This window comes from Anarrhichthys ocellatus, unplaced genomic scaffold (genome assembly GCF_004355925.1).
Source record: "Anarrhichthys ocellatus isolate YVR2014 unplaced genomic scaffold, GSC_Weel_1.0 scaffold20, whole genome shotgun sequence".
In the NCBI taxonomy this organism is placed as follows: Eukaryota; Metazoa; Chordata; class Actinopteri; order Perciformes; family Anarhichadidae; genus Anarrhichthys; species Anarrhichthys ocellatus.
In genome coordinates, this window is record NW_022280050.1 from 162,015 (window position 1) to 185,169 (window position 23,155).

The 23,155-nt window shown below is 42.3% G+C and overlaps 1 protein-coding gene across 5 annotated transcripts in view; it reads left to right on the top strand.

Annotated features, from left to right (window-relative positions):
* The window catches only part of epb41l5 (erythrocyte membrane protein band 4.1 like 5), a 26,259-nt gene extending 5,233 nt beyond the window's left edge, over nucleotides 1-21,026 (top strand). The window contains exons 3-26 of one of the 5 annotated variants that reach the window (XM_031858373.1): nucleotides 692-796; nucleotides 1,708-1,750; nucleotides 1,924-2,002; nucleotides 2,342-2,386; nucleotides 2,929-2,981; nucleotides 4,882-5,002; nucleotides 5,199-5,286; nucleotides 5,446-5,534; nucleotides 5,654-5,723; nucleotides 7,395-7,564; nucleotides 8,371-8,477; nucleotides 8,673-8,691; nucleotides 9,545-9,590; nucleotides 9,860-9,981; nucleotides 15,348-15,490; nucleotides 15,730-15,824; nucleotides 16,024-16,158; nucleotides 16,482-16,549; nucleotides 17,386-17,508; nucleotides 18,581-18,662; nucleotides 18,965-19,066; nucleotides 19,661-19,723; nucleotides 19,957-20,090; nucleotides 20,696-21,026. In XM_031858373.1, coding sequence (XP_031714233.1) covers nucleotides 692-796; nucleotides 1,708-1,750; nucleotides 1,924-2,002; nucleotides 2,342-2,386; nucleotides 2,929-2,981; nucleotides 4,882-5,002; nucleotides 5,199-5,286; nucleotides 5,446-5,534; nucleotides 5,654-5,723; nucleotides 7,395-7,564; nucleotides 8,371-8,477; nucleotides 8,673-8,691; nucleotides 9,545-9,590; nucleotides 9,860-9,981; nucleotides 15,348-15,490; nucleotides 15,730-15,824; nucleotides 16,024-16,158; nucleotides 16,482-16,549; nucleotides 17,386-17,508; nucleotides 18,581-18,662; nucleotides 18,965-19,066; nucleotides 19,661-19,723; nucleotides 19,957-20,090; nucleotides 20,696-20,765 — 2,172 coding nt within the window. In that variant the 3' untranslated portion in view covers nucleotides 20,766-21,026. The remainder of the gene's footprint in view (nucleotides 1-691; nucleotides 797-1,707; nucleotides 1,751-1,923; nucleotides 2,003-2,341; nucleotides 2,387-2,928; nucleotides 2,982-4,881; nucleotides 5,003-5,198; nucleotides 5,287-5,445; nucleotides 5,535-5,653; nucleotides 5,724-7,394; nucleotides 7,565-8,370; nucleotides 8,478-8,672; nucleotides 8,692-9,544; nucleotides 9,591-9,859; nucleotides 9,982-15,347; nucleotides 15,491-15,729; nucleotides 15,825-16,023; nucleotides 16,159-16,481; nucleotides 16,550-17,385; nucleotides 17,509-18,580; nucleotides 18,663-18,964; nucleotides 19,067-19,660; nucleotides 19,724-19,956; nucleotides 20,091-20,695) is intronic. The other 4 variants (XM_031858375.1, XM_031858374.1, XM_031858376.1 and 1 more) reach the window with 4 other exon arrangements.
* Nucleotides 21,027-23,155: the final 2,129 nt, after the last annotated feature.

The following is a 23,155-nucleotide window of genomic DNA, read 5'->3' on the forward strand; positions in this document are numbered from 1 at the left end:
GAGAGAGAGAGAGAGAGAGAGAGAGAGAGAGAGAGAGAGAGAGAGAGTGAGTGAGTGAACATGTGAGGGAGAGATATCCCAGACGGAACACAGGCAGTAACTGGTACGGCCTTGTCAGAAAGGGCAACACCTGTTAAAACTTACTTTATGAGTACTTTTAGGTTAATATTTTCTCATATCGCATGTACACTTAAAGCAAGAACCACTCAGAACAATATTTGGTACAAAAAAGAGAAACAACCATTCTTTTTAGGCCAGAGTAAAGAACTGATCTTTCGGTGTTTTAAACTTCTTCAGACAAATCCGAAACAGAATCACATTTATTTGCAAAGTATGTGTGCACATACAAAGAATTTGACTTTTTCGCTGGGCTGGCAGCAATGGATATTTTGGTGTTGGAGGGTTATTGACTCTCTGAGACATTTAACTCTTCATCAGATTGACAGTCTGCAGAATGAAACTGTTCCTGTGTCTGGTTGTGTTGCCGTACGGTGGTCTTTAGTGTCTACCAGAGGGGATAAGTTAAAACCGGGCGAGTCCAGGATGTGATGGATCTGCACTGATGTTACGGTCCGGTTTTCTGAATCACTAGTTTATAACTTGTGATCCTACATGAGGCAGTCTTTCACTCAGATATTTGTGTGTGTGTGTGTGTGTGTGTGTGTGTGTGTGTGTGTTTGTTCCTGATCAGAAAAAAGCAAAAGGTGAGGAGCTGTTTGACCAGATCATGTACCATCTGGACATCGTAGAGAAAGACTACTTCGGACTGCGCTTCATGGACTCGGCACAAGTGCCGGTAAGAATGGAGATACACAATAATCTCTCTCTCTCTCTCTCTCTCTCTCTCTCTCTCTCTCTCTCTCTCTCTCTCTCTCTCTCTCTCTCTCTCTCTCTCTCTCTCTCTCTCTCTCTCTCTCTGAACTGCTTGCTTTTTTATGTTTTTGCATCTTTGCCATACTGTGTGTCGCCTAATTTGTTTGTGTAAGCATGTTTCAAGATGTCTCTTTCATCACAATATTTACTGTACTGAACTAATCAAAGTTGTATCCAACTGTCGTTTTACATTTCACCATTTCGGGCAGTCTTCTCAGCTGCTGTTCCCATCCAGACTTAAGATTTCAGTCTAGATCACCAGTCGCCCGTTTGAAGGAAGGCTGTAGGCAGGGACTTCCCCTCCCAGTGAATGGGCTAAAGGGATTGGTTATGGGACTCTTGTCACCTCTGGGAGTCAGGCTGAGGTCTGACTGAGACAAACTGGTTTAAGCCACTGGTCTGCCAGTGACCCTGTTCCTTCACGCTGATGCACTGTGAAGGCCATGGAAGGAGGCAAAGCGTGAGGATGTAACTGAAGGAAGCGGCACCGAGGGGCGGAGGTAGAGAGTCAAAAGGGTGAGAGAGAGAGAGGGGGGGGGGGGGGGTGTGATAAGGAATGTGGGGGAGAGGAGACTAAAGAGTGCTGCGAGTCCCTCTGTTATCTCTCTTTCCGTGCAGACACACAAACACCACCACTACCGCCTCTCCTTGACATTTTTCATGCCTCATAGAGCCTGAACGTCCAAGAAGAATTACAGCACAGAACACTGACTTTAGAGTGTGTGTGTGTGCTATTGCTGTTGGTATTGATTTTTTTTATGACACCCAACCTCATCTCTATAGTGCTGACGCTGCTGTGTTTCTAACGATGTTATCACCTTCATGTTGTTTCAGCACTGGCTCGATGTTACAAAAAGTATCAAAAAACAAGTGAAAAGTAAGTCTACCTCCACAAACTGTGTTTAGCTAAATTATTTTTTAAATAAAACCGTTTGAGTGTAAATGAATGTTGTGCATCTGGTCTTTAAGACAGTTTATTAAAACAAAATGTCACCCTGGTATTTCTGTTATCACATTAACGTCCATGATATTTACTCGGCTGTCTTTTAGTTGGCCCGCCATACTGCCTTCACCTGAGAGTTAAGTTTTACTCTTCAGAACCGAACAACCTGCACGAGGAGCTCACCAGGTGAGTTGAGCCACAAACACTCAAACTCATTTTCTTGCTTTCTTTTTAACTCACATTTTAAAAATGAGGTGAGATGGGTGATTTGAGATTGTTTATTTTGTGAAGCTGTTAATCTCATACACCTCAAAGAAAGTCAGTGTTGTGTCTTCTGCTCTAACAGATTGCTTTACAAGTAGGTTGCTTTCTTGCGTGTGTGGAGAGAGAGAGAGCTAAAAATAACAATGAAGTGAAGTGCTGTTTGTTTATATACACAAATCAGAAATGTAGGGTTCCTACAGGGTAACTTGAAATTCACATTTCACCACCATATCTCACTGCATTGTTTTGTTTTTCTTTCAGATACTTATTTGTGTTACAGTTAAAGCAAGACATCCTCAGTGGCAAGTAAGTCATTGCCTGTGTTTTAACCCTTTGACTGCCGTTCATCTTAATGAAGAACTATGCACAGAACTTTGTTGTTGTTCTCTAAATAAATGTTCAGTGAGAAAGACAGACGCACGAAGAGATCGTTAACTTGCCACACCATTAAACAGACCTGGCAGCAGCATGTCAGTTACATGTTTTAGCAGCACACTCCTAGTGGTTCTCCAGTCCACACAACCAGTTATTTCACACAACTGACTTTTAAATCAGTTCACCAAGACAATGCACTGTATTGCCTTTCTTCATCCGTTCATCAGTGTGTATTAGAGGAATACAGGATTACATGTTGGGGAACAGAAGTTAATTATTCCCTGTAGTCAGTAAGTGGACTGGGAATAATGTGAGTGTAAGGTTCTACTACAAAGGAACAGTTTTTGAATTGTTTGGCTGATTAATAACAGGACCAGTGGGCCTCAGTGAAGATCATAAGGGAATTGTAATGCCCTATGGCCGTGTTTTAGCTTCATTGATGTTGCTGACGCTTACCATGTCTGTACTTTCAGGCTAGAATGCCCGTTTGACACGGTGGTGGAGTTGGCTGCTTCCTCGCTACAGGGTAAGCACAGCAGGTATCCAGGATTCTCTCCAGCTCCGTCTTTGTTAATTGGGATCACCTTTGTAATGGCTGCCATTATTTTGTGTTTTTTGCGGTGCACACTCCTTTTTGGAGAGTTGAGAGATGTACTGTGTTCACAGCACAGAGTCCCAAAAGGCCTGTGTAGCAAAATATCCAGCATGTGCTTATACCAGTTAGAGTGGTGTGAGTCACACAAGCATTTGTCAGCTTTAAGCTGGAGCACGGTACACTCGCATGCCAAGAAGCTTGGCATTTTTACAATCTGCAACGACTAAGTCCCTATCCTAGGATCTACTTTCTGTTTGTCCACATAGCTGGAATCTGTTTCAACCTCGACACATGCCCAGCAGACATTGCACCGAACCCCGACACTTACTTTAAACCGGTTGAACCCATAAAGTAATGACCCCACATCTCAGTTGAGCTGTGTCTCAATAAGGTGCTCACCAGAGCCATGTACTCTCAAGCCCAGCCGCTGGAGTGGACCTGTGTCCTTGTTCCACAAGAGTTTCCCCAGATCGTTTTGAAGCAGTCATGGCTGTCTTCGTGAATCACCGTCCTCTTTGACGGACCCTCCTGGAACCATAGCTGCCATGGGGCTCTGAAGCCAGAGAAAGCCCTCCACTACAATATGACTGCGAAACAGGGAGTGGCCTAGCTTCGGGTAACGGCGGAAAGAATTAGATGGCAGACACATGTGGCTGAGAAGTGATGTTCCCAATACTACGTTAAGAAGAACTTCAGAGTCGAGCCGTTGCTCCTCTGCGTTAGCTGAGCTGATGTGGATGACTGCTACAGATGCCAACAGGAGAAGCTGAAGGATGTTTTTGGGGAAAGATATATTTGGGTTTCTCTCTAAAGTTTAACATAAGCCATCCTGGTGTCCATTCCATAGCTAAATACAGTACATTTAATTATGTACTGATGGAGCAGAAAGTGGTCTTCTACCACATGTTGAACAGTAAAGAGCCCATACCTTTTTAAACTACACATTAATACTGTTTGTAATCGTTGGAAATGCAGCATTTGACTCCAAGAGCAATGGAAAGAGTGCTGCTTCAGAGGAACAAAGTGTGAATCATTAGAGATGTTTATTGAATGGGATTGCGTGCACAAACTCTTGAACACACACACACACACACACACAGTCACTGTGGGGTAAATGCCAGCTCATTAGTGCTCCATCCTCTCCGGAGGCCCCCTAATCCAGCACCCTTTCTGCCTTCTCTCTTTCCTTCGGTTGAGCTTCCTCCCTTCATTTTCCCTGATTCAAAACTATGTTTTGGTCCGCTGACAATTGATGGGATAGGAATAGAGTAAAATAATCTTTTCTCTTCTCTATATCCTCACAGCTGGACTAGCTAAACAGTGAGGTCCTAATTGCTCCCATCTACCCAAATGCAATCAGAACCAAGGCTTTTCAGTCTCGGTCCTATTTCTGTACACCACAGTACCAGAGATGAGATTTTCCTTTTTTCTACCTTATCCTCTTTTCAACACTATTCTCATTTTTATCTGGTGAAGATTTATGTTTTTTCTGGCCTTTAAAATCTATGACCTCTTGCCCAGAGAGAGATCAGATACCCATCAGTCATTTGTGTGTGCGGGGACATTGAGGGAGGGTTTGTTTATTATATTGTACATTAGGATTACCTACTACCACAGTATTAGACACACCTAAGGTTTGTGAACACAAAAGTATTATTTCAAGAATGTTGTTAGTCTTCACTTTATTGTACACTGAATTACCAGTTAGTGTTAGATACAGTCTGTACAGTCTCGCGCAGCCCACAACCACAGCGCCTCAATGTAATGCATCTTGTGAAGCTATGTTGCTCACAGTGGGAACTGATAAGTGTGCACGCCTGTGTGTTTTCAGCTGAGCTAGGTGATTGCGACCCATTAGAACATCATCGGGACCTGGTGTCAGAATTTCGCTTCATCCCCAACCAGACGGAGGACGTGGAGCTAGAGGTATACAACAAATGGAAGGAGTGCAGGTAAGATATCTTATAATAATAATAATAATAATAATAATAATAATAATAATAATAATAATAAAAAAAAAAAGGATGCACTGCAGTCTGTAGACTGTATGCCGGCCTTCTGTTTGGCTTGGAGCTGCAGTTATGTTTTTGATCATGCAGACATTTCTTTCTGTTTCACCTCCTTCATTCTTTCCCTCCGTTCTGTCAGAGGTCAGATGCCAGCCCAGGCTGAAATTAACTACCTGAACAAAGCCAAGTGGCTAGAGATGTATGGGGTGGACATGCATATGGTCAAGGTAACTGACACACACTCTGTCTCACTAGCATGTACCGTATACCCTGAATAGATGAGAGAAATTGGTGAGAATGTGCATATAATTATGTGAAAAAATTCATAATCTTACCTCTTTTGCTGTCTCTTCTTTACCGTCTTTTATTCTATATCTGCTATGCAGGCAAGAGATGGTAATGAGTACAGTCTGGGTTTGACACCCACTGGAGTTCTGGTGTTTGAAGGAGAAACCAAGATCGGGCTCTTCTTCTGGTATGTTTGGTTATGTCACAATTTACTGAAATATTTATTTCAATGCTTTATAGAAACATCTTTGAGTTTTCAGTGTTCTTCCCTCTGTGTGTGTGTGTGCTGTGTGTGCTGTGTTGTAGGCCCAAGATCACTTGTCTGGATTTTAAGAAGAGCAAACTGACGCTTGTGGTAGTGGAGGATGATGACCAGGTGAACATGAGCACACGCACTCGGATTCCTGCCATACAGTGGAATGTTGAAAATGCACAACATGCATTCAGCCTCTCATAGTAATCCCTCTTGTTAACAGTTTATCAATGACTGTAAAGAATGTACTGCACCTGCCACACTTTGCTCCTGTTGCAAGGACAAAACAATACCACACTGCAGTGTAGTACCAGTTCATTGTTAATTATTAGTTAGTTATTGGTGGTATCATAACACTTCATGCAGGTGTCGGCTTGTGAATGACATATTCACATATAATACATAAACAACTGATCCTATCGCATCTGTCCTCTCACAAAATAGGAAAGAATTAAACCACTTTGCACTTTAAGGTAAATCTCAACATTTTACCAAATATCATCGTGAAGTAATAACAACGCTGCCATTTAAGAACGAAGACAAAATTATTTACAAACCAGGCAAGATGTATTGGTTTTTTTGCGTCCCATAAAAGAAATGGTCAAACAATGAGTATTGCTCTTAAAGCTTTTGTTAGAAGCAGAGCCTGAGCCCCAAAAAGAGGCTGGTTCCAAGTCAAAATGAAACAAGGCTTAGTATTGTACTACCCAGAGGCTAGTGTACATGAGAGAGAAGGAGAGCCTGTTTGTGTCCATCCTGGAGGTCTGAGTGAGGTTAATAAAGAAGCCTGCCCGCTCTGGTATTTCTGGTATGCACCATTCTCCAACTCCTACACACACACGCACGCACACACACACACAAATCTCTGTCCTAAACAGTTATACATGCTAGTCTTTTCACCACAGGCATTTACTGTATGTACTATAATTCTCAGCTCTCTTATCGAGATGCTTGTTTGTCTCACACACACATAGCAGGAGCATCGGAGATGAACCCAAAATAGAGAAGGCTGGCTCTGAGTCTTGTCAGGATCATTGCATTGGAAATTGTTGCACATAGTTTGAGAGTAAATTGCGTCTGCCCTCTGGAACAGTGGATTGAGGAGGCAAAACAGTCGCATCCCATTGTTTCTAAATTTCGTAAAACAGGTGGGTAGTTGGAAAATAATCTTAAGATTATGCCGTTTTTAGCCCCGCCCCTAAAACATACCCTGCTTTATCGTCTATTTTACTCTAAATGGACCATAGTTTACGAAATGAACATCATGCTGTATTGAAGAAGACTTGAAACTAATAAATCAAGTGAGTGGTAGGGTCATCTTCTCATAGACTTCTATACAATGAGACTTCTTTTTGCAACCAGAGGAGTCGCCCCCTGCTGGCCATTAGAAATATATTGTCTTCACTTTCCAGACCCGGAGGTCAGTCGAGCAATAACAAACGATGCAGACCTAAGACCAAAAAGCAGTCAGTCAGCAATCACACATCGAAACATGTTCAGTCTATTTCGATCTTGGTTTGTTGGCACATTGTAGTGCAGCCATCCATCCTTCACATATCCGTCTCCTTCCACAAGCAACAGCTAGCACATGAGCTTTGTTTTACTGAAAATATATTTGCTAGGACTGCAGGAGTTTCAAAAGATCACGTATTACTGGTGAGGAACTAATGCTGTGCCATGGTTACTCTGACTGGAGGTAACCATTATGCAAAGTAATTGTTGTATGTCCCCGTACTGTGAACTTGTCCTCTCCTCTGAATCGCCCAAATCTCACCTCACGCCTCTCCTCCCCAGGGCAAAGAACAGGAGCACACCTTTGTCTTCCGGATGGACCACCCCAAGGCCTGTAAGCACCTCTGGAAGTGTGCTGTGGAGCACCACGCTTTCTTTAGGCTGAGAGGGCCGGTTCAAAAGAACTCTGCGAGCTCTGGATTCATACGCATGGGATCCCGCTTCAGATACAGGTAACGGACCAATGTACTGGTTAACATGCTTTTCAATGAGGTACCTTTTTCTTGGCAGACTTTAAGCCCCTTTTAAAACAACACACCAAAATCCTCACTGGGGACGCCAACTTGTTTTCCTAAGTCGTGTTATAAATTGAATCAAGAACAACTTTGCACAGAAGTTTTACAAGTAATTCTAGTAAATTGAGTATCAAACTGTTCACTTAGACTTTTAAGAGTGTCTTTCTGTTGATCTGTACCAAAAAAATCTGGTGTTCTCCGAATGAGTTCTCCAGTGAGTGACTTCTATCTGAAAGAGAAATGAGAATGCTGAGAACAGTTGCAGCTGGGCTTGCTTAACAAGAAGACTTGGGGAGGGGGGGGGTTGCCACACATTTGAGAGCTGTTTGTTTGTTTCTGTACGATCTGTTTGAACATACCAACAGAGATAGTCCTAGTTTGGTGCACAGTATCATTCTCTGGACATGTGAGTACACACAGATACTTTAGACAGGCACTCAATGTCAACATGCCGCAGCAGCCAGCTAGTTCCCTTCTGTGTGTGTTTAAACATTACCCAGTTGGATAAGCACGGGCAGTATTGTTGGTTTTACACAGAGGTTACAGGGTTTGTTGTTAATGGAAGGTTATCGCTTGGATGAGTCCAGAGTTCAGCAGGGGTCACCGCTGTGACTTTTGATTTACACAAGAATCATTGGGAAATGTCTCTTTTGTATTTCATGGTTTGGCCTGCGTTGATCCGTCTGGGAGCAAACAGAAGTCCTTGCATGTGTAAAATGTATTTTTTGTGTTTTTGTGGCCAGTGGAAAGACAGAGTATCAGACAACCAAGGCCAATAAAGCCAGGCGGTCCGCCTCCTTCGAGAGAAGGCCCAGTCGACGTTACTCCAGAAGAACCATGCAGAACAGAGGCGAGGACAACTCTCTCTCACAGCACATGTGTATATACTGCCTAAATGCATACATAGTACATAGTATATACACATGAGGAATGCATGCAGAAATGGAAATATCTTGCGTGATGTAAACATGCACAGACCCATATTTCTGTATTTTAGGATCTATCTGAACTCAACACTAACTGTCTGTGTGTTGTGTTTTTACAGGAGCGTTCCATCATCAGGAGTGAGTACACTGATATTTAAACATATGATTGTGTCCTTTGCCTGATTCAATTACTTTTATCTCGCCTTTCGTTTTTAGGGTGACATTTTATATAATTTCCCAATTGTCGTAAGCACCGCTGCTGCGTGGTCCTGTTTGATAAATAACAACGATGGAAAGGCTTGCACTGTAAATTTCTTATTTTTATGTCACTTAGAGTTCTCGAGTACCGTAGCTTGAAGTGCTGTGACTCGCACTCTCTTAATTCTCTCAGTTCCACCATAATAAGCCTTGACTTGTACTCTTGTTGCAGAAGTAGCTTTTTGTTATGGGGATGTGTGTGCGGGCTAAATACATGATGTCAGTGGTAGTTTTAATCTGTCATGGGACCAGTTGACTCAAAGCATTGTGATGATTATTGTTCCTGTGACTTTTCATCACCCCTCATTGGACAGTCCCAGACTGTGACAGGTCAGATAAAGTATTTGCAATATTTAAAGCTGTGCTGAAAGGACGCCGCATTAACGCCTTGTATAAAGATGGGGATTTGCAAATTGGCTAATGAATAACTTTGAAAAGAACATAATGAAAAATTGTGTCATAAGTTTGACTAAATTGTACAACTCCATTGCCCCAGAATGTGGTTCATCTGTCACAGCCTGAAGACTTCTGTGTAATTTGCCACCCGTGGTGGCTGCTCAGCCAAATTAACACGAGCGACGTGCTCTGTGAGAAGCATTATGGGAGACTTTAAGAGTCCCTGGTTTGTTTCTTTAGTGTCCTTAAGTGTTCAGACGACACAGACAACCAGTTTAGTTCAAGGTATTTGCTATTTGTTTTTTTGATAATTACTTCAATTTCTTTCTTTGCTCAGACTTCTTTCCTCGGGCAACGGAGTCAGCTCCAGCAAAGGCAACAAGGTGAGGAGCAGAACTGCTGTGTGTTTGAGTCCCTCCATTATACAGGAAAACAAAACGGAGTTAGACAATGACACGTAAGAATCAAACTACAGGGAAGGATCAGTAATGGTTACTGTTTTCACATAGAAAAGAAGTAGTTCATTTATATGAGTAGATACAGCTGAGAATATTACAATGCATTGACAACGACAATAAGGTTTAATGATGGAGAGATTGCAGCCAATCTCATCTATCTGTGCCGACCATATTTTCTCTCTTTGCGCCTCCAGGCTACTCCCAGTAGGAGTGCCTGGTCAGCAGTGCCCGTGGTCAGCCCGGTGGCTGCTGCTGCTGCCTGTGCACCGATGGAAATCGAAGCTCTACCCAGGAGTCCTGGAGGAGAAAAGAGGAGGTTGGTACCCGAGTTCAGAGATACTTCTTTCTGCCAATTTATTTTATCTTCAGCTCACCTTATTTGTTAAAATAAGTGAATGCACATTTGAGAGATTGGAGAGACCGGATGTTTTTAAGTTAAATGCCAATTATAATCTGTCATGCCAGTGGCAGCTTACTACAGTGCTCACTGATGAGGGCAACAAGACCAGGTCATGCATGGTTGGAGCAGACTGACTGATCCCTGTGGGGTGCTGAAAGAAGTGGGTGGATAGCTAGGTGTGTTTCTTTCATGGTCTAATGCCACGAGAGTGGGTTGAAATGGCTTATCCACTGACCCTGTTTTGCTGTGACCATGGATGGCAGGAAAGAGTAAATCTTTGAATGCAGTTTGTGAGTGTGAATGAACAAGCAAATGTACATGTAAATATGTGTGCTCCCTCCTCTGTTATAAACCTGCCATGTTCCCCCTGTGTGTTCCAGTATTAAAATGTACTGAGGACATATTGGTCTTGTCTGGAGGCAGACCAGGTAGGTACGATCAAACACTGAACCTCGCCATTGCTCTGGCTTTAACCAATCAGTCGCTGTGCAGTGGCGGGCTCTCTGATTCTGGCTTTCGGAGAAGGGTTTTCTTCTGACCAAACGGTCTCCTGTGATTTGCTATTTGTCCACTTGTGATCAGCATGAAAAGCCAACCTAATCGCTGCAGTTGATGTGATAATTTGGGGTGCGGTGCTGGGATCTGTGACGTGACATGATTTCAGCTTTGGACGTGTTCTGTTCAAGAATTTCGGTGCATTCCAGTGTGTAGACGTCTTCACTTTCAGTCCTCTAATGTCATGTTGTGCATCTTGTTGGCCGCCTGCTCCTCTTTGAACCCTCATTTCTAAACTGTTAAAGGGTTCACAAGATATTTGAGGATGAGTGGAAGTTAATAATTCTAATTAGTGATGCTAAGGACTTACCAAAAAGATTTCAGGTTTTTAGTAGTTTACCTGCCTACGTGTGATTCTTTTTTTTTTTTCCCAGTGTAAAGTAGGTTCTCTTACTTCTTGATCATACTCTGGCTTCTGTGGAACAAAGCTCAGGGCTGATCCCGTTTCTCGTAAAGTAAATTTCTGGTAAGTTGCACTAAGAGGATTGCCTGGCTTTAGAGCAGAGGCCTTTTTTCTTCGTTTATTACCCTGAAAAACAGGATGCACAGACATAACCTTGGAAAGGGCGAGTGCACAGACGGAGCGATGGCCTATCACACTCATTATGCTGTATACTCTTTCAAACGTTGTTGCTCAAAGGGTTAACGGTGTATATCCTAAAGGCTGTAAATACTTTCTTTTCCCTGCACGTCAACCAACTCTTTTTGTTTTGTGCGGGAAAAGCAAAGGTTTCCGACATTTTGCTTCCCAGTTAGTGTCCGTTTTAAGTGTTTTTAAACTAGATTAAGTTGAAGACCTGCCAGGTACAGGCCCATATTACTCTGCAGTAGGCCAGTGTTGTCTGGCCTACTGCTTTATCAGCAATCCCAAGACCCAAGCCCTGCAAGTTCTTGTGTATTTTGATAAGATATTACACTGAGTTCTGGTTCATGCTATCAGCCAATGGCAACAGTTTACTACTGACTCAGTGGGCCGGAGGAGGATGCTTTGAAAGAGACGATACCACTATTACTTCAGACTAATCCCTTTCTCCTCTCACTCCTTTCTCCCTTTCTTTTAGCACTTAGCACTTTTAATTTAGCATGGAGCACTCGAGCGATCAATTTCCTCTCTCCCTCTGTCTGTCGTCCTCTAACTTCACCAAGCACAAAAGAGAATAAATGCTAATGTAATTAAGCCTAATGCTCATACATGTAAAGTTGTGATGTGATGCCTTCATACTGATGATATAATCCAGTTTATATGTAAAACATAATGACAGATCATTCACACGAAATTAGTTGAATAAGAGGAGCTGCATTTGTTTAAGTAAGAGAAAACAAAGTGAAATGTTAACCAATACGAATTAATTAATAGTAATGGGTAATGTAAATGGCCTGTATGCTCTCTCGTTGTTGTTTATCTGTTGCCTTCTCTCTGTACGCTTTCCTCTCGTTCCTGTACGCCTCTCTACTCCTCTCCTCTGTAACATCATCATAAGTAGATAACTTAAAGATGAATGCCATTGAAATTAATTCATTGCATTCTATTCTTCCATTCGCTATCAAGAGAGTACATGGAAAATAATGAAAGGTCAGTAGGAGTTCAGTCTGCTGTAAATCTAGTCGCATCATCAAGTCCGTCATCGTTTTACAGAGGCAGTGGGGAAACTGTGCGCTCCCTCTCCTCCTGCGCTCCCAGAGGAGCTGTCACCATGAATAACGGCTTCCGGCTCGCAGCCGCCAGCGCTGAATATATAAACACAGATTTGACACATAACCCATCAGACCTCAGCCGCTAGAGGTGCAAAGCCAGGTCAAGGAAGCTCCAGAGACACCCAGTCCACTTCACTCTACTCAAGTGTGCAAGTCACAGCACACTTAGATGCACGCTAGTGTACAGTGTACCAGAAGCAGTGTGCCATACGTTGCATGACATGCTCAGTATCCCGACACAACCATGAACGCCTTATGTATGTATTCATGTTTAATGTTCACTGAAATATCTTTTTTTTTTTAAATCATCAGCAGCATGATTTCTCTTGCCAAGCCCTGATTTAAAATGACATGATGTGACAACATAACATGGAGCTCTTAGCACGACTGTAGAACCTCCTCAAGGAGTCCTGTTTCTCATACATGCGAGGACGGACTACAAGGTTAAACTGCACCTCAGTCCACATGCAATGAATTACACTTCAAAGGACGACACTCCTGTTATCAGCTGCCTCACATTCTCTGAATTTGAGTTTGACAGGTTTCACATTTAAACCTGTCAAACTAGCGGATTCTCCTTATTCTCTCTCTCTCTCTCCCTCATTCATTTGCATACAATCTCTTTCTCATCTATGTTGTTTTTCCATTCAATGCTTCCCTTCCTCTCCCGCCAGTCTTGCTTGTGGTTTACCTACACTCCCCCTCACTCACCCCCCCCATCTCTTTACATCCCCTTCCCCTTGTCATTGTCCTCCACCCTGTTCTCCTCAGGTCTCCTCTCCTCCACCCCTTCATGCTCATGTCTCATCAAAGCTCCCCACAAGGAGCCGGACAGATCCGAGGAACTGCCAACGGTCTTGCCCCCTCCGTACTGACATGAATTGGACAGAACACTAGTAAATGTGAATGGCTCGGCAGTGACTCACCCATGAAAAGCTTCTGTGGCAGTGACTGCACCACATGGAAGGACACATTTGGTGTGAATGCAGTCATGCCTTTCTAACTGAAGCGTTCCTCCACACAAACCGCTCAAAGTATCACGTAGTCCGTCGCAGACTGACGCCTCTCCAAGCGTGCCATCACACTTGATATACCGCCCTTCTCAATGTTTCACTCGCATTCTGTCTGTCCTCGCCCCCTTTCCTTCCTCTGTCCTTCACTTTTAACCTCATGGTGAAACTGGCTGGCTGGGGGGGAGATGGTATCAATGTGAGGCTTAGGAATTCAACTCCACTCTCGACTCCGTTAGGAAACAATAAGTCGCATAGTTCCTGCCTGGAGGGTTTGACTAAGTCCTCTTCTGTTCCCAGTGTCGGCCTCTCAAAATTAGTATTTCAAACACTGTTACTGCATTAGTTCCATCAAATGATTTTTTTTTAAATATGATTTTATCTATTTTGTATTTAATCTGTTCTGCACATTTTATGAATCAGCTGCTGTTTTTAAAAGGTAGTTGGATAAGAAGGTCGATGTCTTTCTCGTCTGTCGTGTAGAGAAGTTGTTAACTTGGCACAAAAAAACTAGCGTTTTGTTCCTGAACACATCCTGGACTCTATACTCTTACTTCAATTCAAAAATGACCTTCTCATCCATCATTTGGCGAGAAATCCAACAAGCACAATCCCATTAAGATGCTCAAAAGTGAATCATAATGTAATGTAAATTGTTTAGCTACATAGCTACAGTAGTGTGGAGACAGTTGGGAGGGTTATTATGAAACAACGCAGCCACCAAGGTAACGGTGGGTTTGACTGATGTGTAAAGAGCGGTGTGCATAATAGCGGAAATCTCACTACATCACTGTACAATGTGTTCTTGCACAGTTCAACCAATGAAGATGATTTCATAATGTGATTGCTTAGTTAAATGTTTACAACATGGCTCCGACCAAAGGATGTATATCTTTCTGAACAGCGTTTAAAATCATTTCAGAGAATAAAGACAGGATTGCTCTTGATTGAGAAGACGATGTAGTGTTGTGTGTGTTTGATCAATATGAAGCACAGGAACAAAGGACATCTATACACTACTGTTAGGATTGAACATGACAAGAATCACTTCAATGCTCAGAACCTTTGGGTTGTTGTAAAAGATGTATCATCTCCCAATGACATCTCTTAACTGTGCATGCGCTGCATTTCATTGTAAATACACAATGCAGTGCATCGCGTTTACTGCCCACATCAGGGTTGGATGCATCCTCACTGCTTCCGTCATGGATTACCTAACATGTGGGAGTGTTTATGTACATTTGGTTAGTGAGTCCTCAGGAACAGTATTGTACTTTTCGTCACATCTTTGTGTGTGTTTGTGCCTAAGCACAATCGCAGTGTATTATTACTTACACTGCCTGTGTTCTCAGGCAGTGTAAGTAATAATAAGTAATATATGCTTCTCATGTTTCACTGTGTCTTCAGGCTACAGAAATATGAGGTAATTACTTCTGCTGGAAGAGCTTCCACCAAAATCCATGTATCAAATGTTCTGCTTCAATATTGCACCACATGTTTCCCCTCAAAGGTTGTCTGCTTTGCTGACTTGCTTCTGACTGACTCGTGCTTCTTTACCTCTTGAGAAGACGTTTTCACCAATGCTGTTTATTTAAAGAGCTTGCCTCTTGAACACGCAGGTCCTTTATCTTTCTGGTAGAAGGAACAGTAACTGTCTTTGTACTTTCTTGAGTTCCTGATAACGAACATTTTTTATTTTAAATACAATGGATGCAAGGCTATACTTGCCAAACACCTATGAACCTTTACGCTTTGCCAGATATTTTTCAAAATACGGTGACCTTCTATTTAACATTCTATTACATTTTTGTAAAGTTTGTTTGTTGGAAGTTATTCCAAAATTGTCACCATTGGCCAGTTTTGACATCTTTGCAGAGTCCATTCATGTCTCATGGATGTCGCAGGTAAGTTGTACAGCTGTCTAATACACTTGCATTATCTCCTCCAATGCTTTTGTTTATATTTAAATATGATTATGCCGCTTCTTTCACATCCTCCTCCTCTCCTGTTTCCTGTCTCTAGTGTGCCCACGGTTGCTGACCTGATGGAGACGTGCATCGATGATGTCCTCGGGGCTCCTGTCGTTCCCCCTGAGACCGCTGCAGACGAGGCCGGACCCAGCTACGCCTATGCTGCCACCGGGGAAGATCCTCTCAGCCTCGGTGGTGAGGCCGCAGAAAACCTTAGAATACCACACAGTGAAAAACAATGAACTCTGAATCTTAAAATAAGCCACTGTAATCCTATGAATACCCCTATAGTATATATGAGCATGTACTTGGCACTACTGGCACCACCACTTAGACTCACGCCCGTCTTCTTCACATCTTTATTGTGCACGCACTGAATGATTCAAATGCAGCTCTGTGGGTGTGTGTTTAAGTTTAACGCCACGTCTCTCCAGAAGCAGCCGCTCGTCTGAAGCAGCTGGAGTTGGAGAGCAGTCCGCTTCTTGGTACTCTGAAAAATGTCAACGTTAATATGGCCATGAACAATCAGGTGAGTATTTGTTAATATAGTATTTAGGTTAATTTTGTAACTTTTATCCCAGGACCTAAAAAGAAAACTAGATAAAGACACGTTTTATTTGTGTCCAGCCCCAGCATAGAGACATTACAGCAGGGCTAGCATCGCTATGTTTGGTTTGTTCAGAAGTAATAACCATATTTCTTTGTATGGGGTGTGTGTGCCCCACCAGGAGGACGTGGTGAAGCTCACAGAGAAGTGTGGTCTGAGCAGCACAGGCGGTAGTCCAGCTGTCACTCCACTGTGCACCCCAGAGGATCTGAAGAGTAACATCCTGAAAGCACAAGTTGAGGCTGCTGCCCTGAAGGTGAGGAACAGACCTCACACAACTGGATGCATGTTATTCTTTAGTGATCGCACTTTAATGCTTCTAATTTATGTACCTTCATGTATCTGAGATAATGGCATTCAGCCAGGGCCTTTCTGACTTTTCATGGTCTGACAATGAGGGTTTCAGTGTCTGTGTCGCAGTAGAATGAATTCATCCTAGCGGCAGTATGTCAGTGATGTGCAAAACATCCATGTTAATGTCACAGTGGCGATGTTAATCTGCTGTCCTGTGAGTCGGAGATGAATGGCTGCATTAGTCCCCCGCCCGATGAACCGCTCTCTCCCTGCTCTGCTGTGTAGGGATCTTTGGAGGAACACGTCCTAATTGTTGGAGATAAAAACTGTAACTTGCAGGAGGCTTCAGCCAGGTATGACCACACACTGGAATATTTTTATTTTTAAAAGTACAGTCTGTAGATACATATTCATAATGAAGTGATATTTCTTAAACTTAGCTCCCTTATGTTATTGACATTATAAATAAAACAATGTGTTTCTGCTAAGGCTCCCAAAATGTATTCAACCATAGAAAACATTTTGTTTATTTCGTCCTTTCAGCTTCGAATCGTCTGTCCTTTAAATACAGTACAGTCAGTGCAGAGACAACATGGACAGGAGAGAAGCTATTGTCACTTGTGCTCTATTGTCTTGAAATGTGGGACTTCTTCCCTCCTCCTCCATCTCCCCTGAGTCATGCCAACTGTCAACACATTGTCTCAGCCAATCTGGGCACTGCCTGCTGCTAGAGCTGATCAACCGCTTGAATATTCATGAGGATTATTGGCGTTGCTCAGAAAACATTACGTCACCTTCAGCTCGTTCTTACAAGCACGGCTCCACAGCTTGTCAAGCAAATCCCTGCTTTGTATCGGAGGCAGTAAGTGGCTCAGGATGATGGTGGTGGGGGGGGGGGGGTGAGCCACGTAAGATTTGTTAAATGCAGTCTGTAACAATATATAATGTGTATATATCCTCCAGTTCTTATTTAAAAAATCCATTTAAATGTTCTTCCTTCCCGGTAACCCATTCAAATATTGATTCATGATGAATTTGCTTATTTTATTTGTGAGAATATTTTACTGCTTTGATTCAATCTTGAGGGTTTCATTTTTTTTCTTTTTGTTGAATATTTTCTGCCGAAATTGCGCATTGAGTAGAAACACAAAATCCCTGGCACAAAACAAGCGCACGTGTCTATTTTCAGGTTGAGAGTGCGTACGGGGCGGATGGGCAGTAACTCGTCTCTGTCCGTCAGCACTCGCCCTGAAATCCAAGACTCCTGGGACCTGCTCAAGTCAGCCTCACTGGTCTCATCAGCAGGGGCCAGGTCAGTCTGTGTGTCTCTATGTACTAAATGCTTTAAAAATATATATATGTATATGCAAAGTTAAAAACTGCACACACTGGGATTTGTCTACCTGATAAATTCTGAATATATGTATTCATTATTTGCTCTGTGGCTGAAGAAATGTGAGAGAGAGAAACTGTGAGAAAAGCTTCAGCTAAGGAGGGAACCTTTGACGCTGCAGATTCCTAATCCTTCTAATTATAGCGCATTATATCCGTTTTGTCCATTCTTTTATCTAACTTTATATCAAACAATAGATTTAGTGATTACTACACTGTCCAGATTAGGATGCAGTAAATTGATATTGATCACTGTGCCTACAACTTTAAACGCATCTTATGCAATGATCGTCGTCATTTAACCTACTTCAGCTGTTAGGACCTTGAGAGTAGGAAGAAACAAAAGGCTTGGACCACTCGGATGTTAATAAGGAATGAATAAAGGAGGATAGAAAACTGTTAAAAGTAAGGGTATAAAGATTGTATTTGGAGAGTAAAAAAAGGTGCATTCAGATTTCGGTGCAAAACTGGTTTTCCTTCAATAGCATCTACTTAACTTAACTAATTCCTGTGCCCTCTCTGTACTATTTATACAGGCCTGCCTCCTAACAGAGCATGAAACAAATATAATGCTCACAATATCCATCGAAGAAAGAAGGGTTGCTTGTTCTTGGTGGTCTTTGCTGACATCTGTTGGCATGTTTTAGCAATGCATGCTTGTGTGTGAGTAATTCAGTGTGTGTCTGGGTGAGTTGAGTCACATGACTTGAGTTCTGCCTGGATACTTCTGGCGTCTGTTCAATAAGTGTTTACAGTCATGTTTACTCATGCTGGGCTGAAACAACAAATTGATCAATCAATTAGTCAATCATAGAACATCTATCAAGAGCAGTTTTGATAATCAATCAAGAGATTTTTTCTTTGATCATGTGAACAATAAATGTCTTACAAATGTACTAATGAAATATGCTTTAACTTACTTTTGTACCAAGGAGGAGGAACTTGAAATACATTTCTGTAATTGTTTCTTTCTCTCTTTCTCTGCTCATCAGTGCTGAGAGGCTAGCTGAAGATGTAAACCCCTCTGTTCCCAAGATGCCCTCTGAGTCTGCCGGCGAAGGCATGGCACCAAAGGTAAGTCGGAACATTGGATTTATTACACGTCATGAAGGTACTCTTAACGCTGTCTCACTGTGACAGCTCTTAAACCTGAAGGATCTCTGTTTAAAGTGGCAGAAGATAACTTTTCAACTTCTCTCCCCGTCGCGTTTCCAAGTGATACCATTGTAGGTGCCGCTGTTGCAAAGACGATCACCTCGCTTCCCTTTTCTTTGGAGTCTGCTGCTTTTGTCTCTCCTCTTTGATCTAGTGTCATGTTGAGAATTTGTAGAGGTTTCTTCTTTGATGTGTTGTGGTGTGTTTGTGTCCTTCTGCAGGTTAAAGCAGAGGAGGTTGACCTGCAAAATGTCGCCCCACTGTCTGACAACCTGATTGATTTCACTGATCCAACTCCTATGGTCAGTCACAGTCCTATTTGTGTAAGCACCTTTTGTAAAAGGACAGGATTTATTGACCTGCTGAAGAACATTGAGGAGGAACGATTAGTCACTGCAGGGAGTAAACCACTGACCTTTAACTCAAGACAAACTCAGTCTCACTACCCACCTGGACTGTAACAATACAACACGTTACAACATTGTTTTAAGGCTGATTTGTGCGTAACAGTCCTGCGTTCAACATATTTCCGTGTCTCATTTCTCCCCCGTTGTTGGCATGTGGCACCCACAATTTAACTCGAGTCCCACAGCGAAGTCCCTGTACTCATTACATCGGTTTCTAGCCGACAGAGCACCGCTATTCTACCATGAAGGTTTGTTTACGTAAACGCCAGTGACGTCTAAGGGTCTGGTAGGATTGTCTCATTGGGGAAGAGTTCAACCGCTACCTCTTGTAACTGTGTTCTGAGAGGCAAGTGGAAAAAGAGGAGTAAGAATAAAACAAGAAATGTGATGTGTGAGAGTTGGCAGTGAGCTATTGAAGTAAACCTGCATCCGTGATCGAAGGTGGTAGAATGCACCACCATAAATGAATATGGTCAATACAAACATTATCCTGATCATTCTGTCTCCCAGCTACCACCCGTGCAGCAGCCCAAACCTCCCATCACACCTCGCTGGATCATTCCTTCAACTGCTGTGAGTGATCAATCTCTGTATTCTCACGTTTTGTGACGTTCAACTGTCGACCTGGAGGTTTTCATCTGTATTCCATTATTTTCATTTGTCTTCATTGTCCTGAAACGGATGATGCAAGGCTCACTGTTCATTTTTTCCACATGCACTTGCATAGCTGCTGTTCACGCTGGCTGATGTAGAAGCTATGTAGAGAATGACCTCCTTCCTTCTCCCTCATCCCCCGTCTAATGCAGCCTCCTGGCGTCTTTACTAACGGCCTCCTCGACCTCGACCCCCCTGCTAAGGGTCTCCTCCCTGCAGATGGGGGAGCAGCTTTCACCCCAGTCCTCCCCCGCCTCGCTCACACACGTAACGCCATCTCCGCCAGGTAAAACTCTTTTAGATTTGAACCCAAAGCGCCTTAAGCTTGTTTTTAAAGCAAGCTTTGGTAGTATGCTGACCCCTGCTGGTCATGCAGGAAAATGCCTCCCTTTAGCTGAAATCCCGACGCAAAAGAGTTCCAAGTGGACCCAATCACTTGCAACTCTTGCTTGGTTTTGCTATTTGGAGAAATCATGAGCTCACTTTGAGGCTTCAATGCAGCATCTGTCTGTACAATACAGCTAGTCACTGCAGAGGAGTCTCAGCTAGTGAAGTACGTTTACTGAAGTATTGTACTTAAATACAAATGTGAAGTACTTGTGCTTTACTTGAGTATTTCCATTTAATTCAACTTTATACTTCTACTCCACTACAAGTCAGAGGGAATTACTAAATGTTATTTATGCACTTCTTTATGTGATGGATACTTTTTCTGTGTTCCTTATCTTAGTATTTTTATCGAATTCATTCTTCTTAAAGCATAATGTTTCAGGACCCATATGCTCATAACTTCTCGGTCAACACGATCGTGAATGTTTGATGCTTTTACCAGCAAAGTAGAGTCTCCATCTCTGATGCAGTCATTCTGCCATCTGTCACTGTGTCGAGCAGCACTGTGGGTCAGCAGCCAGCCCCGGAGGACAGAGCCAAACCCAGAGGTCTCCTAACCACTGAACTCTGATGGAGAAATGAGGAGCGGCCATCACCACATTCCCCCCCCCCCTCCTCACCCATCCACACAGTGCTGAAATCTGAGGGCTCAGAGGGAAGTTGGAACCAGGGAAGAGGCAGCTTACAGACACAATTGCACCCACACTTACAAAACAGATTGGACAAACTGAACAGTACACAGGAAAATAATAGGAATATGACAGTTTTTCAAGATAACATGCCTAGTTTTTGTAAAACACGTTAAAACAAACATTTAGCTCCAGTATTAACATCTTAAGAGCACCTAACTTGTGAATCTCCTGTATGAGTTCACTGACAGTGACCTGCAATTTGCTTAATCCATCCAGTCAGCCAAACCTCTGTCTCTCATAACGTGCACCACCTCCTTGTCGGTGAAAAGTGATAAAGTCTTTTTATTCAACTTGTTTGCTACGGAGGTCAAGTTCTCTTGACACTGTAAAGGATGATGCGTAAAAGCATCCGGCTTCTGACTCCAAGGGAAGTTTGTCTCTTTTTTTTTTTCTTTTTTTTTTAAATCGTGCTTTTTATTGCTGGTTATTCACACCACTGGATCACTGCTACACTGAGCTTGTCTCTACACGCACGGATCACACAGAATGTAGCGCTGCTGTGCTGAAGTACACTGGATGAAGGACTAAAAGAAATCTATAAAAAGACGAAGACGGTGACTTTAAATGTTGACTCTAAGAGATGAAAGCCTGGACTCTTAACATTAAGTACTGATGTGATGCTGTACTGTCCTTGTAGCACACTACAAACCCTTTAAATCCAGTCAGTTCTGCACGTGAAGCTCGTCTGTTGGCAGCCACTGGATATGAAAACTTCACTGGATTATTTTTGCAACACTGGACCTTGAAATTGACGTTTTGCATTGGATGACAATGTAGTTGACCACTAATGTTTTTTTTTTTTTTATCCTGCTCTTACTCTTCCTTTTTGATGTTTTAATTTGCTCATAGCAGGACTTTTGAATTCACACATTTTCGTAGCAGCATGATGAGGGATCGAACATCACGAATGAAACTCTGTTTGGACCCAGTTTGTTCTGTTTCTTTGTAAACTATTATCATGACTTTGAGTGAAAGTTGAAGATAAAGTTTTAACATTTTGTGTAAAATGTGATCCTATACTTCGTTTTCACTTGAAATCACCGCCTCTACATGCGGCCTATTTTATTTACAGCAATTTTAAATTGGTAAATGCAAGAGGCTGCTCATCTGCTCGTAATCTCCCCCGTTATAGAACATGGCTCCTGGACTTAATATGCTGTAGCTACTACCCTGCCTTATGGACATGAATGTATTCAAATAGTCTCATCTGAGAACGCTGGAGATGCCACACTATGAAAACTTTTACGACTTGTTAAATTCTCAAATGCTGATATGGTTAATGACTGGAGGAAAATGTGTGAAATATCTTAAAAGCTGATTTTATATGTGTTGTATTGAGGCCTGATTCTACAATTATCTACAGTTATTAATGAAATGTATCACATTGACTCTTAAAAGATGGGCTTTTTAAAAGTCTCAATACATAATCACTAAGTCTAGACCCTCATTTAAGTTATGTCTGTAGGTTTTTCATCATCAGTCTTGAACAAGGGAAGCTGACTGTTTTACGTCTTCTTAGCCGCGACGGTTATTTATGCTACTACTCAGTTCAAATATTACATGTTGTCCAAGAGTGTTGTAGCGTACAGTTTTAATGTATTGTCAGTGTAATGGCATCAGCTGGCTGTAGATATGAAGTCGATTTATATATATTTTTTGGAAAATGATGTTGGCAGTATTGTTACTACACACTGAGAATATTTCTGCATTGAGGTGTTCTCTAATTACAGAAAGAAGTAGGAGACGTATTACTGATCGAGCTGACTGGAAACACACAGATTGTGACCTTTTCAAATGCAATTTTATATAAACCTTTATTTTTTTTTCTGGAATACCTGATCATGATTCAGTAAAGCTTTGCTACAGTAGGACTCAATTGTTTTTCATTCATTTTTACTGTTTGGCTACTGTTGATTATTTACTTGCAGTTAGATTTTCAGCAACAGTCTCATTTACTACTGTGCTGTGAACCACATGGGATTCAAACCGGCTATGGAACAATGACCTCAGTCTCGTATCTTTATCACAAATGTAGCAGTAACCACTGACCCGTCTGCCTCGAGGTTTAAATATATTCAAACTTGTTAAGCACATCATCCGAAAACATCTGCATGGTCTTCTTGGATCTTAGTAAAAGGGATGTTTTAAAGTGGGGTTGAATGAAGTAAGCCTGCTTATCCATAGTCGGTGTATTACATACAGTAGACTAGATGACAGTCAGCATGACCCCAGTTTGGAGAAGCGGAGTTGAAGCTCAGAAGCAAAGCAA